The sequence below is a fragment of the Empidonax traillii genome, unplaced genomic scaffold (assembly GCF_003031625.1).
Source record: "Empidonax traillii isolate 1590-97213 ecotype Southwest subspecies unplaced genomic scaffold, ASM303162v1 scaffold1092:size186866, whole genome shotgun sequence".
NCBI classification, from domain to species: domain Eukaryota; kingdom Metazoa; phylum Chordata; class Aves; order Passeriformes; family Tyrannidae; genus Empidonax; species Empidonax traillii.
The window spans coordinates 116,555-134,603 of NW_020956285.1; the positions used below are offsets into that span (position 1 = coordinate 116,555).

General features: G+C 36.4%; 1 protein-coding gene across 1 annotated transcript in view; it reads left to right on the plus strand.

Moving 5' to 3' along the window:
- The window catches only part of GBE1 (1,4-alpha-glucan branching enzyme 1), a gene marked incomplete at its 3' end in the record, with an annotated part of 100,054 nt that overhangs the window by 31,500 nt on the left and 50,505 nt on the right, over positions 1–18,049 (plus strand). Inside the window, exons 2-3 of the mRNA XM_027904790.1 lie at positions 1,427–1,596; positions 10,131–10,246. Of these exons, the coding sequence (XP_027760591.1) occupies positions 1,427–1,596; positions 10,131–10,246 (286 nt within the window). The remainder of the gene's footprint in view (positions 1–1,426; positions 1,597–10,130; positions 10,247–18,049) is intronic.

Genomic DNA, 18,049 nt, shown 5'->3' on the forward strand with positions numbered 1-18,049 from the left:
AGGAGGAGTTAGTAATGCACTTCTGAGGATTATACCCGTGAGCAAATGTTAAGGGAATGGTGCAGGTGGATGGGCAAAAAGTTGAGTGTATTTGCTGTGGTTTATCCTGGAGGCATTTTCAAATCTTGTTCTCTCTAAAGATGAGCATCAGTCTTCGTAATAAAAACCTGCTGGGAGATTAACCTTGAAAGTAGTCATAATACTCTAAATTAATATAGGTAATGCTATTTACTTTAACCAGTAATTATATATTTTAATCTTCTACTTTGAACTAGTTAAGGGCTAATGCTAAATCAAAATTTTACAACAAATCACAGAGCTTTGTCTTAAGTCCTGACACTGCAAACAGGCTGCTTTTTTTATCCCTTGACCAAAGTATTATCCCATAGTGCTGGTTTACTTCATTACTGTTTCTATTTCCATTTCCAAAATACTTTTTTTTTTTTTTTTGCTGGGGCTCTCATTAGTTTTTACACCCTTCAGAAGACTCCTCACCACTTAGGGAAAACAGAAACACATTTCTAATTTAACACAGGAGTGTCTTTTTCAAAACAAAGAGAAAAACCTGTACAAGTTGCCTTAATTAAATGCTCGACTGCAGCTTTTCGATGTGCTTCTGCACACAACAGCTCACATTTTAGGAGTCAAAGCTGACTCTTGTCTTCATACTGTAGCCCTGATGAATTCCAGAAACACACTTTGAGAGAACATAGCAAGATATGCCAAACCCCTCTAAGCTGGTACTGGCAAAGTTCTATGTTAGAGATATACAGCATTTCAAGCCCTACTGGTGTAAGTAGGGTACGGTCCAAATAATTACTTCTATGAAGCTGTAATTTTTTCCAAACCATTGCGGTGTCAGGGACTGCAGCCTTTCTGGTTGTCTCTGTAAAGAGGTTGCCTAATGAGCTGCTTTCTGCAAGGGCCAGACTAGTTTGTCCCTACTGGTGTGCTGCACTGCAAACTTTTCAATGTCCTGAGGTTTTCTGTCCATTAAAACTGGCTCTGAGAGACGTAGCAGGGCTATACAGCTCTCCCTGGGAGGTTTGTGTCTGATATTAATAACATGGAGGAAAAACTGCTGGGCTGTTCAGAGTGTGAAGTTTTCCTGTTGTGTAGGTAATACTGAGATCTCTTGGCTGCCAATCAGGAGTTGTAGTCTTAGACTGAAAGTGCAAACTGTTCCATAAAGTAGAGAAAGCACCAAGGAATGTGAAGGTTGCAACTTTGGACTATGTAACAACCGTGGAAAAATTGTATGGTTTGTATTTGATATTTTTTCTATTTCTTGTAGACAGTGATTGTTATAGCATTAGTACAGTGTGTCAGTGTGTTTCACCTATTTTTCTTGATGTTTTTTACACTTGTTATGTAAGCAAGGCACTTAGTAAACTTTCTAAAAAATGTTCTCTGTTTTCATTGAAAGGTATTCTCTCTTTTACAACCACTTGAAGAACATTGAGGAATGTGAAGGAGGCCTTGATGAATTTACAAAGAGTTACAAAACCTTTGGAGTTAACCAGCTTCTGGAAGGTGGAATATATTGCAGGGAGTGGGCCCCAGGAGCAGAAGCGGTGTTTCTTGCAGGTGACTTCAGTAAGTATTCTTAGGAATATTTCTTTTCCCCCGCACTATGTTTTTCATCAATATCCTCTTCCTTTAAAGACAATTTTTTTTTTTTTAGCACTGATGATGAAATTCTGACTGTAAAAATGTATGCCATGGCTTAAATGAATAATATTTTCCTTTATGTTGTGGTAGCCTATTAAGGTATGTGTTTCTGTAGTATGATCAGTTTTATACATTTTTTTTCTTAATGCCCATAAGACAATTTGTCACACTGCATCGCACTGCTACTTTAGGCTGTGTCTAAACTGCCAGAGGTTCTTTTTAAAGCTCTATAGTTAGGCTTTTATAAAACTGTATGCAGAGAAGCAAAAATAACAGTGAAATAATTTGCTTTATCTTCTTTTACTGATCAGCGACAGTGTTGTCTAAAGGACCCAGGCCTTTGAGCATTCTCACCCATCATGAGAGCGTAGGCCACAGTTCTGCTGGAAAATATCAGCCTAAAATCAAACCAAAATACTAATGAAAGAGTAGTTATTCTGTTTTGAGGGGAGAAGGATGTTAGCAGAATGGGAAGGTGACAGGATTACATGGAGGAATTGCATTGCTTGCTCTGAAAACCAGGAAGACTATTTCGTTTGAATTTGAAACAAAAATAAAAATTTGCTTCTTATTTGGAAGGCTGGCTAACTCAAATCTTGTTCTGCAAACTCTTAAATAAAAGGGACATGCATAATTGCTCTTAAATCCTGCAATACGAGTTTCTATCTCTCTTTTGCTTGCGGTTTTTGAGCTTTGTTCTGTTTTTCCCTTTCACTTCCCTTCTCTGTCTCTTCGGGGTTAGATGTTAGTCCATAGAGGTACTTGATCTTTCCTTGCTGGTTCTTACTGAAGAGGGATTTTGTCTGTGAAATGATTTTGTTCATTTAACTGCTTTTCAGAAGCATGTGGTGTTATTTATCCAACTTTGATTTTGTCAAAATACTGACCTGGGGAAATGTTCAATTTGGGTATCTATATTACGAAATGGTGTATGAGTTGCCAGTTTGACGGAGTTAGCTACTTGTGCTTAAAAAGAAATTTAAATGTTGAGTATTCCTTTTTCCTTTTATCTCCTTGAGGAAACTTGAAAGGACAAACTCTGTATTTGAGGAAGGAAGTCCTAAACTTCCAATTTTATGTATTTAGATAACTTTAAAGTAAGATTAACTACATATGCCATTATTGGTAGTATCTCTTGGTGCTCTCTAAAGTACTGTGGCTAAACTTCTGTAAAAACGTGTGTAGTAACAAAGAAATAAATCAAATAAAAATTAGTGTTCAGATCCATTGTTAGGAAGTTTTTCAGTGCTTCATAGCAATCTGCTTTAGTACTTTAGTTTTTCCTCAGTCACAAGATCAATAAATTTATAAACAAAATAAGCAAAGGAAAGCATTGAAGTACTCACGTTATGCTTCATTTTCCAAACAGAGCTATATAATGTGTCTGTTTAAATTTGTGAGAGAGTCCACTCTTCACGGTGATAATCGGAGTCTAAAGACGATGATTATTTTAAAAATCTGGTTTTGATGCAAAAGATGAACAGAAAAGTTAAGGCAACTCTGTTTGCAGCCATGACCCTGTTTGATATGGTTAACCCAGTGAACGGTAGAGAAGCTTTCCTTGAAGTACTCCTGGTCATTTTATTGGAATAGACATTGATAAAATAGGTTAGTGTAGTACTTGAATTTTAAGATTGCAATCAGATACGTCCTGTGATTCAAAACTAAGTAATGAATCGTGTCTAGGTCACCTACTACTAGATAATAGTGATTTCAGTTATCAATATCAACTGCAAGACAGCTAGATGAGGTTATTTTAATGGCTTAACTTTATATGTATAAAGATGCAGAAAATTCTCCTCCTTACCTTTCCTCTACTTGCTGCAACCCTGCCTGTTGCTCAAGGTTTTCCTGTGATGTGATAGGTATAATAGTCTTAAAATTACTCAATGCAGATGAAGGCTAGAATTCAGTAGTCCCAAACATGTACTTTAATAGACGGTAATTTTAAAACCAGACTTGTGATGAAACTTTTAATATTTTAAAAAGAGGCTGTAACTTGTTAGCTTATCAGGTTGGAGGGGAGAGGTATGTATATACCAGAACACAGCAGCTAAAAACTGGAATGACTTTCTAAACTCTGCTGCATTCAAAATATTTAATGTAATACATCATATGAAGCAAAACTTTCAGACTAATACCTTAGAGTAGTTTTATCTAGACACTAATGAAATGTGTTGGAAGTAAAAAAAAAACTGAAAAGAAATTCACTTTAATGTGGAAAACTTGTTTCTCCTATATATTAGTGATAATAATCAGTGAAGTATAAAAATAATCACAGTAAATAATAATAATAGTAATAACAGAAATTGTAGTGAAGTATTCATTCTGAAAGGGGACAAAAGTGCACTTGGAAAGCCTGGAGGAGGGGAATATTGTCATTCAACTGAGATGAGCTTTAATAACATCCTGATGAGAAATTGCGTTGCAAACCCCCAAGACCTTAGATCAGGTTGCTACAGGTATGTTTAATTAAAAATGAATCCCTTTAACCTTTATTTAAGTTTTCAATCAGGTTAAAATCTCAAACTAAATTTATGTTTATATTGTATTTAAATTGGATATTGGGATTGCTTTAAATATTAAAAAAAAAAAACAACAAAACTTTTTCTCAAGAGAACTGTGGTGGAACCATATAGGGGAAAGTTGGAGACCTTATATGAAGGAATAAACACTGAACTTAGATGACAGGGTTTTAAACACAAATATGATTGTATGTAATATGAAAACCGTCCATTTATGCTCTGGTTTTGGAGATGAATAGCAGTGTTTTCCTTAATAGGATATTGTCTGCAAGTCTCTTAGATGTCTTTTTTTGTGCCTTTCCATCAAACAAAATATTAGTGCCTGCTATTTCATCTTATGCTTTTGAGAATCGAAAACTGGTAAAAATTATAATGGCAAGCATGGTACAGAGACCTTGAACTTCTTTCAATATTTATAATTAAGCTGATAGTTGATACTAGCTTTTTATGAATTGTGCTTAAGATAAACATGAATAATTTATTTCAGTAATTATAGACATGTGAAGCCTCAATCCTGTAAAGTTTCTTGTGAATTACTTTTATGCCTTATAGCAGGCAACAAAACTTTGCTGTTAGGGTATTTTGACCCAAATAATGATATCTTTATACTTGTAAGGAATGATAGAAAAATTGTTAGTATCACTGTGCATTCCAGGGAAAAGCTAGAAACAAGTAATAGCACGCAAATCTGTATTTTGATGGGAGAATGGAAACACATGAATTCAAGAAAGGACTGAGTTGGTTTTGTCTTTTTAAAGCTCCATAACTGGAGAGGAAAAAAAAAAAGGTATTAGATCTGTTGGCATTCTGGTATGATGCTTTACTCTATCTGAGAAGTATTAAATGAACATCCAAACCCATTAAGATTTGTCAATTAGTGCTTCCAGCATCTCAGTAAATCAAGTGTATGAGGCAATTAGTCAGCTGAATTCCCAATACCAGAGGCAGAATCAACATTATGGGTCCTTTAAAAGCTCTCAGTGATAACACTGAATATTTCATCCCTGGTCTGTATTGCTGAGGAACTTGGTGACTGCTGGAAATTTATTGCTACTTTACAAGTGACTATTTCAAAATAACTCTGAGAGCTGCAAGTTTTGAGGGTAACCCAAGGTATTTGTTTGGGAATTAGAATGCTCAAAATTGTATTTGGCCATGCAGAGGCTCAGTAGGTTACCTATAACAATACTTTAGTTAAAAAATAAAAAAAAACCCAAAAGTTTGTAAGAGTAAGTATGCATATGTTAATTTGGAAGTCAGTATTTGGTATAATATATTGTCATACTTGTGATTTCTGTTCTTTGGTCCACTTGTTTCTTTTATGTGCCTTCTTTAATCTCCTTCCCAGCTAACATGAGATCTGAAACGCTGATCACTGTGGAACATCTGTTTGGTTTTTGCTTCCTCTTCCTTGCACGGGTAGGGGAGGCTTCTGCTGGGAGTGGAGGAAGAGTGGACTGACTGCTTTGGGGTGGATGTTTATTTATTATTTAAACCCTGACAGGCCTCCTTCAGAGTGAAGAAAGGAGAGCTTAAGCCACTGGCCTTCATAATTTGAATATCTGACAATTGACTGAAAACTCTTCATATCAGAGTGTTTTGGGTTTTCTTCTCCAGACTTTTACCAAAATGGCTTCTAGATACTGTTATAATATCATGCTGAACTGCTTACTGTTTTCTTCAAAGATTTTTATAGAAAAATACCAAGATTTGATGAGTAAAGTCAAATAATGACTTTATGTTCTGTGGCTACAGAAGGTTGAAGTATAAGCTGATATAATGTCCAGGGAAAGATCCTATCTGAGAAGTAATGACACTTGTTTTTATGTCAGTGTTTCAGCTGTTCAATCACTTTTTAAGCAGACTATGTTAATGATCTGCTATCGAACTGTTGGAAATAAGGCAGTGTGGGAGAAGACCTAATTGGCCACTGTGTAGAACAGTATAGTGTCCTTGGAGAATCTCTCCATTTATGTTCTGATTTCATATTCTAATAAAGTACAATAAAGGTATCTTGTTGGAATAGTGGGATTTTGATGTCATCTCCCTTGTCTGAACTGATACTTGTCTGATATACTTTCCTCAAGGTCACTGTGTGAATGCTTGCTGGACTCTGTATTCTCTTTAGGCATTTTCCAACTGATCAAAAAGGATGTGGAATGTGGAAATATAGTTGCTGTGAGAGATGGGTTTATTTCACTTGAGAATTCAACCTCAGTTTATGAAGTCTTTTCACTTTTGAAAAAATAGCTGCAGCATTGCACTGATGTATCAGCTCTTAAATGGAAAAAGGCAGTGATTAATTAAATAATTAAAATGCAAGAATCCTTTCCTCTATGAGAAGCAAGAGAAGTGTTTATTTTTTGGTCTGCAACTCCCAGTTTAAGCCTTGAGACTCAGAGCTGTACAGCTATATATTTTTGAAAACAGTAGATCGACAACAAGTCACTTAAATGATGATTTAGCTTTGTATTGCATTTAAGTATTGCATTTAAATTGAGTTTCATGACAAATGGTAGAACCCAAGCCATTATAGCTTTGAATTCAGTTCTAGATTAAAGCTCAGTTCATGACTGTTTGGCATGCTGAGGGTTCTGAGCAAAAAGTTCCACTGTGCCTCATGTTGCTGAGATAGGATGTAGTGTTTAAATAATTGGATCATATTGGAAGATGTGATCACTGATGAGAGAAAATGAAAGTATCAGGCTATTGAAGATGCTTTCTGTGTTGGATTAAGATGTATCTGGGGCCTGAACTTTTGCACAAAGCTTTTATATTTTTGCAGGGCTTATGGATATTCCTTGGTGGGGTCCTTTTCTCCTAAGTTCTGTTCGAGCTGATTATTTGAACTTCTGGTAATCTTCTCAGCCTTTTTCTGTTTGTAGCTATTGGCAGAGTCTTTGAAGTCTCAGTTCTCAGTCGAAGATATTTCTTTTGACTTCTTTTTTTTTCTGCATCTGTTAATCAGTTGCTGGTTGGTTGGATTTGTTTTTTCTGTTGTCCCCTAAGGCATTCTGGGCTAAGTTTTGCTGAAAAATCTGAAAACCAAGCAGTAAAACTGAGAAGCCTGAGCCATTTCCTCTTGGAAGGAAGTTTTCAAGGTGTTTTAAAATCTTTATGCCTCTTGCCTTAATAGAAATCAATATTTTCTGTTATAACCTTCCAAAGTGAGCTCCTGTCCAGGGATAAGCAGCAAACAGTGGTTTTAAGTAGGACCATCTGGGGCAGATGGTTGTTGCTTTGCATTTAGTCTTAAGTCCTGAACCATGGACACTCAATCAGGAAGGACTGTGCCTGGGAACAGGAGGGATTAATAGGAGCATCTGGTATTGCTGGCAGGTGGAGGGGAAAGTTTAAGCAACTTGGGCAGAGTTATCAAATCTGCCTGGGGACAGCAGAGATTTTAAACAGGCAGAGACAGGCAAACATTCGTCCTGTGAGGGAGGGAAGAGACATGTTTTAATAGCAGCCATGAGAACTTCTTTAACAATGCAAGAATTCAGTGGTTTTGGTGTAAATAATGAACTCTGTGCAGTTTCCCCAGAGTTACAGAAACTGGACCTGAGATTTTTTTTTTTTTGTTATAACATTTTATTTTGCTCGATATTAGCAAGTCATGGCCTGGCATGCTTTGTTCAGTTTGTGCATTGTAATCAAGAGGTACAGCTCAAATGGGAAGAGTTTTATGAGAAGCAATGAAGATGATCGGATATCTGGGGGGAGAAGACTGAAAGAATTAGAAGTAAATCCCACATGACGAGTCTTGACCATCATAAATCCTGACCAGTTCTTTAAAGCTGTCTTCTTGCAACTTCTTAACATTGTTACATTTTTCATCTGTCTCTTGTTTGTTTGTTTTTGCCTGAAATGTTTATTTCAGTCTAGCTATTTACAGCTTAAAAAAAAAATTTAACCTTTTTTTAGTGTCACAAAATCCTAGTGATGTATTCTACATTCTTTTGCCATGCCCTGAAATACATAAATAAATATATTATACTGTCTATACTCTTCAGTTTAGACATTCTGTTAACGAGTGTTACTTTACTGCTGAGGTGTTGTTTGTTTGATGTTGGTCTTTGTAGATGCTAGTAGTGCTAATTTCATTATTTTTCTTGATTGGAACTTCAGAATAAAACCAATGGGGAGGGCCCATCCAAATCTTACTAATACACAAGCTCTTCTGCTGTTAATCAAGCAATAGTTCAGTAAATACATTCTTTCTGCTAATATGTGTAATTTGTCTGCACTATCCAAATACTTTAATCGTGATAAAAACTATCATCTAAACGGAGTATTGAATTAATTGCATTTGTGTTTTTGAGCGTGGGAAACGTTTTATAATTTTATTATTGCTTTTGACATTGCTCTCTACTGTAAAATGAATAGGTACTAGAAGATTTATCTTGCACAGTTATTTTTGTCACATTGTCTGGCCTGTTTGATTGGTACCTCTCGGTTTTCTTTAAAGATTGGCAGTTCTCAGGTTTAAACAATTGTGTAAGTGCAAGGAGCAGCTTTGAAAGCAGCCTGGTCTTTTTTCTGAAACTCAAGACATCCATATCTTGTTAGAGAAGATGATCTTTCTGTTGCACAACAGACAATATTTTTGATTACTGGTGTTTAAGGAAATATACATGTTGATTGACTTATCCCTTCATGTCTCTACTTCCCCTGTTGATTTCTATGGTTGCGTGTCCATTTTTTTAATTGAATTGCTTTTAACCTTGACTGCCATGTTTAGTTGCAATGTTGTTTTATATGAGCTTAGATTAATACTCTTAGATGGAGTCTGCTTATTCTTCTTTCGCTGAGGTGTGGTTTTTGGTTTGTGGGTTTTTTTTTTTAATTATAACAGGCCATAGCAAGCAAATAAATTACCATGAAGGAAGATTAGCACATGTTGCTTTAATGTCTTGTAATTCAATTTTCTGTGTCGACTGGTTTCTTTTTAGCTGAGGAGTCTGTTGCCTTGAACTATGTGGGATAGACATGTTTTAAGGCAAAAAAAAAAAAAAGGTAATTTTCAAACTTAGCTTGCTATTTCCTTCTGGAAATGATTTCATTGCCACAGTTGTCAGTTCAGAAGCAATATATTCCCTCTCAGTCATATGAATTAACCTTGGGCATGCCTGCAAACATGCAAGCACACCTTGACAGGTGTCTGCTCAGCTGGGCATGTCATAATGACCAACCTTGCCCATCTCCAGTGCTCGGGAAATCCAAACAGAACTAACAATCTTAAATTATAAAAATTTAATTATAAATTTTTTTAAGGAAAAAGTCATCTTCCTCAAGACTTAAAACTGGCACTTCAGGCCACATTTCCTGGCTGTGTTGTTGTCTGGTTTTCTAGCCATTGCTACCAGGTTTGTCTGCAGTTTTCCCTGTGTTTCTCCTACTTTATACACTTTTATTTTATATATCAGCTTGTCAAAATAGAGGCAGCGAGCAGTTTGTGTGGTTTTACTTACATTTTGTCCACCTCCCCTCTCCATAACCAATATTTGCTCACTGGTTTTTCAAGTGTTCTGTGTATCAAGTATTTCTGCTGACTTGTTTAGGGTGTGAGGTTTTTGTTTTGAAATGTACATTAAGCCTTACTTTTCAGCCACTAGTTTTCTTATCACTATGATTTTGTGATATTGAAATCAATAGGCTTTTGGGTGAAGGAGGGCATTGTGTTGACTTAATGGAAGACAAGAAGGTAGAAATACTTTAATCATTGTTAAATTAGAATGGGAGTGTGGTTTCACAGTGAAACTCTTACATACTTCATTTTACCACCTTTGAATGTGTGTGATAGTATCAGATATAAAAGCATTTGCCTACTTTACTGAAGTTAACTTTGAAGAAGATGGAACACAGTGTAATGCTTTTGAGTTGTAATTGGACACATTTCAAGATAAATACTTAGTGTTATTTCTTGTATTGCAGATGGCTGGAATCCTTTTTCCCATCCATATAAGAAGTTGGAATATGGGAAGTGGGAGTTGTTCATTCCACCTAGAGAAGATGGTTGTCCTGCTGTGCCCCATGGATCAAAGCTAAAGGTGTTGGTTCTAGACTTAGTTTAATTCTTGTAACCCTTTGTACTCAGCTTTTTGTTTTCTTTTAGTTTTCTTTTAACTAACTTTATCTTCTGATTGTTTTAAGAAGCAGAATCAGTTTAGTTAGTTGTGATGCCAAGTGACCTCAAGGACTGCAACATTAAGCATCACAAAGAGGGTTAAATTTTTAGGAACAGGCATAGGTGGCTGAAATGTGGATATAGTGTATTGTATCATGTTACAAGACAAAAACTGTTTACATATTGATAGCTTGAAAAATAAAAAGTAACGTACAGATAAATTCTTTGGTTTTGATGCAACTACTTTAGTTAAGATCACACTCAGATCGCAGTACCTGGATAATCTTTGTGATTCTTTTAGCTATGCCTTTTCAGGTGATCTCTTTGCATTGCTTTATTGGTACATGCAGATTTGTCAAACTTGTACCTATCCTTTAGGAATTAAGGAATTAAGAGAGCAGTAGGCTGAAGTAAGTTAAACTGAATATAGTTGTATTTCATGAGTATACATGAGGATAAAATGCTTTCTTCCAGAAAGCAATGAAAAGTTTCTTTGAGCTGTCAAATGCCACAATTGTTATGACTAGTGCAGATATACAGAATGACAACTAACTATCAGCAGGGGTGATTACTTCTGGGTAAATATTCATTTAAATTAAAGATTTACTTTCTTGTGGTCAGAGCTTGAATTCCAGAGATAGTAGATACTAATGGGGGACAGTAATGAGTAGTTAAGAAAAGAAATGGACTGAAATTATCTAAAGACTAAGAAAATCAAGAAACTGGAAGGATTTGTATAATACTAGTACATTTTTAGGGCTCCCATCAGCAAAATGAACATATTGAAAAAAATCCTCATTTTTGTGCTGAAAACCAGCTTAGGGAGACAAGAAATCTGTTAAAACAAAGATATGTATGGAAATGCTTACTCAGTGTGTGTGCTTATCTCTCTGCTTTTTGTTATGGCTTATGAAATCATCCCAGTAATAAATATGGATAAAATGAAATTTTGGAATAATCATTCAAGGACAAGAAAACCATTTTTATTTTATGGAGCAGGAAAGAAAACAGTTGTCTTCAGCTCAGAAATGCAGTGATTATGCAGTAATGTGTGAGAGTGCAGAATGGTTATTTAATATTTTGCGTGATTTTGAGGTTAGATTTCTTTCACTGTTGCTCAATTTATCTTCTATATTTTATCTACAAAACTATTGACCTCATTTACTGTAGAATATTCTATGCTCTGTGTAGAGATAAGAGGTGTGAGTCAGAAGTGTTGATAATTATTAACTTAACAGCATAAAGGATAGATTCTTAAATGCATTTGCAGCAACTTGAGATTACTTTGTTGTCTTTCTTCCTGTCTAATCACTGGTCGTATCACCTGTTTTTGAAGTACAGGTCTTGATAGTGCTTTTTCCCTATTCAGCATTTTCTTTGAAATGTAAACTCCATAAAGCAAAGATTGCGTTGCACATAATTTGTTTAGCAATGCAGAATTTTTGACTGCTGATTGCACTTGGTGCTGATGCACTAGTAAGATGAATGGCTGTGGTTCTGTAGTTGCTCTGAGTCTTCTGAAAAGCCATAAGATACCTGCTGGCAGAGTAGAATGTAAGTTGATTTTCTTTATTTTTTTTTTTTTTTTAATTTTCTTAGGCTTTTTTTTTTTTACCCTGACGCTATAATTGTTGTTCCACGGTCAGTTTTAAACAGGTGTGGGAATGTCACTGATGCTCAAAATATGTGACTGTCCAACAGTCTCATGAATCAGGACTGTGGAGCAGGTTTGCTGTTGAGTATATTCCTTAGGAAAAAAAATCAAACCAAACCCATAGATTTAGAAATTTTATTCACAATTGTACATAGTCACATTGTTCATAATCACTTGATCTACAGGAAACTGCTCCCAGCCTCATCTGTAACTTTGCTAATAATCTTTCGTGACACTGCTTTTGTTCCATGGTGCCTATACAACTGGATCTAACATGTCACAGTGTGTACTTTGATGGAATAAGAAGATATAAACAAAAAAGCTCCAGTTTACATAGTTCAAAAATGGTTTTTCTGTCACAAAAGCTGGAATGAGGTTGGAATATTCACGTGGTAGGCCTTACCCTCATGCTGCAGCTGATCATCTTATTCTCTCTCGTTCCCCTAATGGGTTCAGAAAACTGCTTTTCTTTAAGTTTTCTTTGAACTGTCATTCTGTTGGATTATGATTGTTCATAAATGTATGTATTTTTGGCAACATGAGGACTTGTGTGTTAGAGCACACTTTTGCAGTCCTTTGTTCATGTAGAAGCTGAGAATATTGGGTTGTCTGCAGATGGAAGTTGCTATGCAGGTTGCAGGGGTAATGTTTAAGTCCACAGGCACTCATGTCTGCACTAGACTGGGTAACAAACTCTCTTTTAGTAATGAAAGTAATCCCTGTTTTTCTTTGCTAAAGAAGTATAAGTGAATCACAGGTTTTATGGTTTCTTTTACCAATATGATTTTAAATATTTATGTTAAAATAGTCAACTTTAGTCATTTATGTGGTGGTTAATTTGTTGTAGGGGGAAAATCCGCTCCAGAAGGTCTTTAGCTTCTTGTGTACACTGTTTTCATCCTCAGTTCTACACAGGCAAATGCCAAGTTCTGAAATGGTAACAAGGTCACTCCTTTTAAATAAGTAATATCTAAGCCAGAATGAGAAAGGGATGGAGTGTAACTGGTGGCACTAATTTAGATCAGGTCACAAAATATTTTTGTAGGAAAATAAATGAGGAGCAGAGGTCAAACATTTGCCTGTTTCCAATAGTAGTAGACTGTCTACTGTAGCCCTTGAGAGAGTCTTCTCATAAGTAAATACAAACACTGAAGAAAATGAGTAATTAGAAAGCCTGCTGTAAGTCTTCTGACACTTTGGATGCCTATGACAGTTGAGCAACTCCCTTGTGGGTTATGACGTCCATCTACAAAATAAGGTTACCTGCTAGAAAAGGCCATTTTTTTTCCTTTCTCCCGTGGGTCGATTGGGAGCTTAGAATGAGTTAAGTGAACAAATATAATTGCTGTTGTGGTTGTGTGGTGTTTGCTTTTAAACCTCTGGCAGATGTCAGAGGCTGAGCACAGATTAAAGCCTGAAACCAAACTTTATGCTTTAATAAATGAACCCTCTTTACCTCTCTTTATTTGTAAAGGGGTAGTTTAAAAATGTTTTCCTTAAATGGTAGGATGTTTGTCATTCTGCAGTGATGGCAGTCTGGGTGCTTATCTTCTTTCATGGTTGAAAAAGGCTGAATTTTTTTCTTCATAGCTGATGATCTTAATGACCTTTTTACTAGATACAGCAAGCTTTTGGAAAAATTACCATGGATAGACTTCTATAGCAAGTCCTATCATGTGTTGTCATATGTATGCAAGAGTTTAATTAGTGATCCACTTTATTCTTTTACTGGTTATTTCTAAATGATATTTCCAACTGCTTAAAAGTACCTGTAAATTAAGTTATCACTGTAGTTGGCAAGATCCTAATTTTGAAATAGTGTCAATGGAGTTTAGGGATGGGATTAGTACCGGTATAAATTGAGATCTTAGTATCTGCAGTGGGGAACTTGTTTAGTATTATTTATAAGAATGCCAAGGAACAACTAGAAAATGTAGAACAAATTGAATCCTAGATGAAAATAACTTCCAAATTCATGGCTAGTGATCAAGTTGTAAAATATTTTCAGACAGCTAAATACGAAGAGATGGCAAAACCAGTCCTTGAAATATATTGGCCATTCCAGTTGAGCTACCTGCTGCCCTGGAACACTGAATAGGAATAGATCTGTATTAAGTTTTCTTTTGTGAACTGGAGAGGGATATAATAAAACAATTTGAGTTATTCAACCTTTTAGTAATGACAGTAGATCTGCGATTTCTGACATTATTGACAACAAGAATTTCATGTACTAATAATCTCATCTAATGACGTCATGGTGGGTAGGTGCACCAAGCTCTGTATTGCACTTAAACATCACATGTATTCATGAAATCTAGTTCAGTATGATTCTGGCTTGTTTCTGGTATGAAGGTAGGAGTCAGGATGGCTGACGTGCCTCCATAATGCAACTTTTATCAACAACCAGGTAAACACTAGGAAGTTCCCTGTAAAATATCAGTGACTAAGTTTGTTGGTTTCTTGTTACATTTTTGGAGCCCTATTAGTTACATAAGAAAGTTATCCTTTTGTAGTTAACATTTATATAATTAATAGATAGATTTTTAAAAAAACCCACAAAAATAAACCCCCCAAAAAACAAAACCCCACCTGTGTTTTATAGTAATTTCAGTTAATTTTAGTTGCTTTTTTAACAGATAATTTCTGTGTACTGTAGTAGCCTTCATCATTTCTCAATGCATGCTGATGGAACTAATAATATACAGCTCAGGAAACAAATAGCATCTTTTTGGGGTTGGACTTGATGATCTCGAAGGTCTCTTCCAAACCAGTTAATTCTATGATTCTATGATTTTTCTCCTGGAAAGGTCATTCAGAAAATGGTAGAAACTTCTTTAAAAGCTCTGCATTCTATTATTTGCTAAGTCTGTATCCTTTTCTCCTCCACACACTTCCGTATTTGTATCCACATCTGTGTATTTAAATGGTGAAGTTTATAGCTTTTTGAGGGATTATCTTGTACCGTAATGAGGTGATTAGACTTGATATCTTGTGCGCTTGTTAACACAACATTCTTCTACTGATATTCCACTCTTCCATGTGTGAGTGGTTTCAGTGACTGCTGAGCAGTAGTTATAGGTGCCAAGTCCAATACAAAATTGGGGCAGGTACACACAACAGTCACAGTTTTTTCATCGGTTGGTACAGAATGCTTGAAAGGCTCACTGTTATTGGTTTAAAGTTTTTTTCAGTCCAAACATATTACCCTTTTTTATATTCAAGTGTGCAAAGGAGGAACTTAGAGTCAGAACACTAACAGTTTATTAATCATGATTAAAAGTACCTGAAAATACATTTGTATTCAGGAGATGCTGGGTAGAGGAAAGTTGTTTTTAAAATATCCTTCATAACTTTAATCCTTCCAGTTTTTACTACTGTATCCTGTACCTCCTAGCAGATCTGCATGCTCTGTGTGTAACTTGTAAACCTTGAAAAGAAATCAAATATGGTGAGCAGGTAGGTTAATCAGTGTCAGGGAACCACTGTTAGTGAAATTCATCAAGTGTAATTACTGTCACTGATGAAATAGATGGTGTTGCAGCTGACCCTCCTGATCAGGAGTAAAGTATCAGACCGGCATTGAGTTCAGGCCTCATGCACTCCAAGCAGCCTGCAGTCAAAAATGTGAAGGTGTTTTTAATGAGTGTGAAAACCTATGAAAGTTTTTAATAATGGGATGCCAGGCTGGTGGTTAGGATGCTAAACTAACTGGTAGGGAAGTGTTCAAGATGTGGTGGGCTTTCAGTAACGTAAGATGCAAATAGAGACATGGAATACTGGGTTGGAAGGGTTGGAAAGGATCATCTGTGGGAAGTGCATGGTCTAGTCATGATGGCCCAGCATCCTGAGGAACATTGGGGAATCCAGCACTTCCCTGGGGAGATTGTTCTCATTGTGAAATAGGTTATGTGCAGAGAGGCAGCTTTTCAAAAGGGAGCCCCAGATACCCTGAGCAGAGATACTCAACTCGACTTAAGTGGGAAGCTTCCTGATGAAGTGTTTGCTGTTTCCTTACATGTTCAAATGTAAACACTTCTGATTGGTCTGGTTTTCACCTTAGCTGGGGGGTAAAGGGAATATCCTTGCTCATTTTGCTAAGTTCCAAATCGCTTAAATTTCATGTCTTAAATTGGTGTGTAGGATGCAAAGAAAAGAAATCACCAGGTCTGCAAAGTTGAACAGGGAATGAAACAAGTGTTCTGCAGCACCATGGTGTATAACCTATGTGCAAGAAAAAGCAGACATGGCATTCCTGGGATTTTGAACTTTATGGAACAGGTCTAAAATGATCAGCATATGTGTTTCCAGGTAACAATGGTGCTGAATGGAAGTAAAACACTTGTTAAATCAGTGGCAATATTCTTCATGTTTCATTGCTTGATTGTGAGCCGTGACCCTTCAGCAAGTTGTTGTGGACTTGCCTGGGTTACAGATTAGGTTTGCTAGCAGGAAGAGTTGTTAACTCATTGGGAGGTAAATGGTCTCTTGACATTGCCTGTTTGGATTGAGTAAACAATGTACAACTACTTGTGGGCTCATAGGAGATGTAGCAGCAATGAACCATTGTAATGCAGTGGACTGTTGCTCTTCGGAGCCTTTTTTGCAGACTGAGCTCAGCACTTGTGAATATTCTTGTTCAGTTGTTTTGGCAGGCTCAGTTCTCCTGTGACTTGAAGATTGCACAATTCTCTGGTAGGAGGTTTTGCTCTTTAGAAATACTTTGCTTTTAGTTTATCCATGCAGAAGACTGATTGTTTAAATTGCTATCAGGTGTATGTTAAAGCAAAATGTGGGGATTTTTTGAGGAAAAGGTGGAGAGATCTTAAAGAAGAAGAGGTCTCAAAATGGAATTTGAGAGTCCATATGAAGTATATCTAGAGGTGATTGTGATTCTTGTGGGAGTTGGTTTTGCTTTGAGCTTATGGCCACTGACTAGGTAAAGCTCCTGACACTGACTTCGGTATGACTTACTGGAAAGTACTTCCTGACTTTCAGCTGTATTTGTGTCTTAATGTTCAGAGAATATTATAAGTCAAGGAGAAAGTGGAAGATGAACTCTGGTATTCTAATGGACTTATTCCACACTTTGGATGCCCAGGTCCTGCCAGATTGAGTCTGCACTGGCAACCCAGCCAACACTGGAGCTGTTGGAGGGGACTTCTTTGAGGCATAATAAGATAATCAATGTGTGCTACTTTAGAATATTGAAAAGCGGTTGAGTTAATGTGTGGGGAGAATCAAGTGACCTCAGAATTGAGGAAACACATCACCATTCACTGCTCTTCTTATTACCCAGCAAAGAGAGGGTGATCTAAGGCATTCAGGTCTCCTGAGCTGTTGGACAGAGTGACAACAGCAACAGGAGGGAGAGGACAGTGGAAGGACCATTGGGAGCTGTGGACTATCCCAGTTTATAAAGCACTGTGGGAGTATGTGACAGGAAGTGGAGGTGTTGAGCGTGACCTGCCTCATCTCCAAAAGACGTTTCGCTGTCGGTTTGAAACAGCTGTGAATGGAGAATCAAAAAGTAAACACACCATGCCACAAGCACCCAGTTGCAAGGTACATTATGCAGGTGGTGTCCTTTATACAAATTGTGTATAGTTGAGGATGAGTGAGTGCTTCATCAGCTTCTTTTCTACTTGACCTGGCTTGAAACAACTCTAATAAAGTTACACTTACTGTGTGTAGTGTGCTTTATTATGGTTGCTTTTCAAACCATGCTTTTGTACCCCAAACATCTTAATTAAGGGGCTAAAATAATACATATAGGAATGTTTTTATATCATGCATATGAATTTTAAGAGTATTTGAGCTGCACCACTGTTGTTATGGTAACTTGATTCTGGTTAAGTCATAGTGGCAGAAAAAGTATTTTTTGAACTGTGTTGTAGAGATTCCAATTTTCCTTTGATTTACTGATTATTATTTTGGAAAATGGTTTTCAAAATTGGAATTCTAGATGGAAAGAAAAGTTTGAATGCTATCCCTCTATGCAAATGTGTGTTATTCCTTTGTAAAAAATAAACTGGTTGTCCCTCATACTTAATGATGCCACCTTTGTGTAGGTAA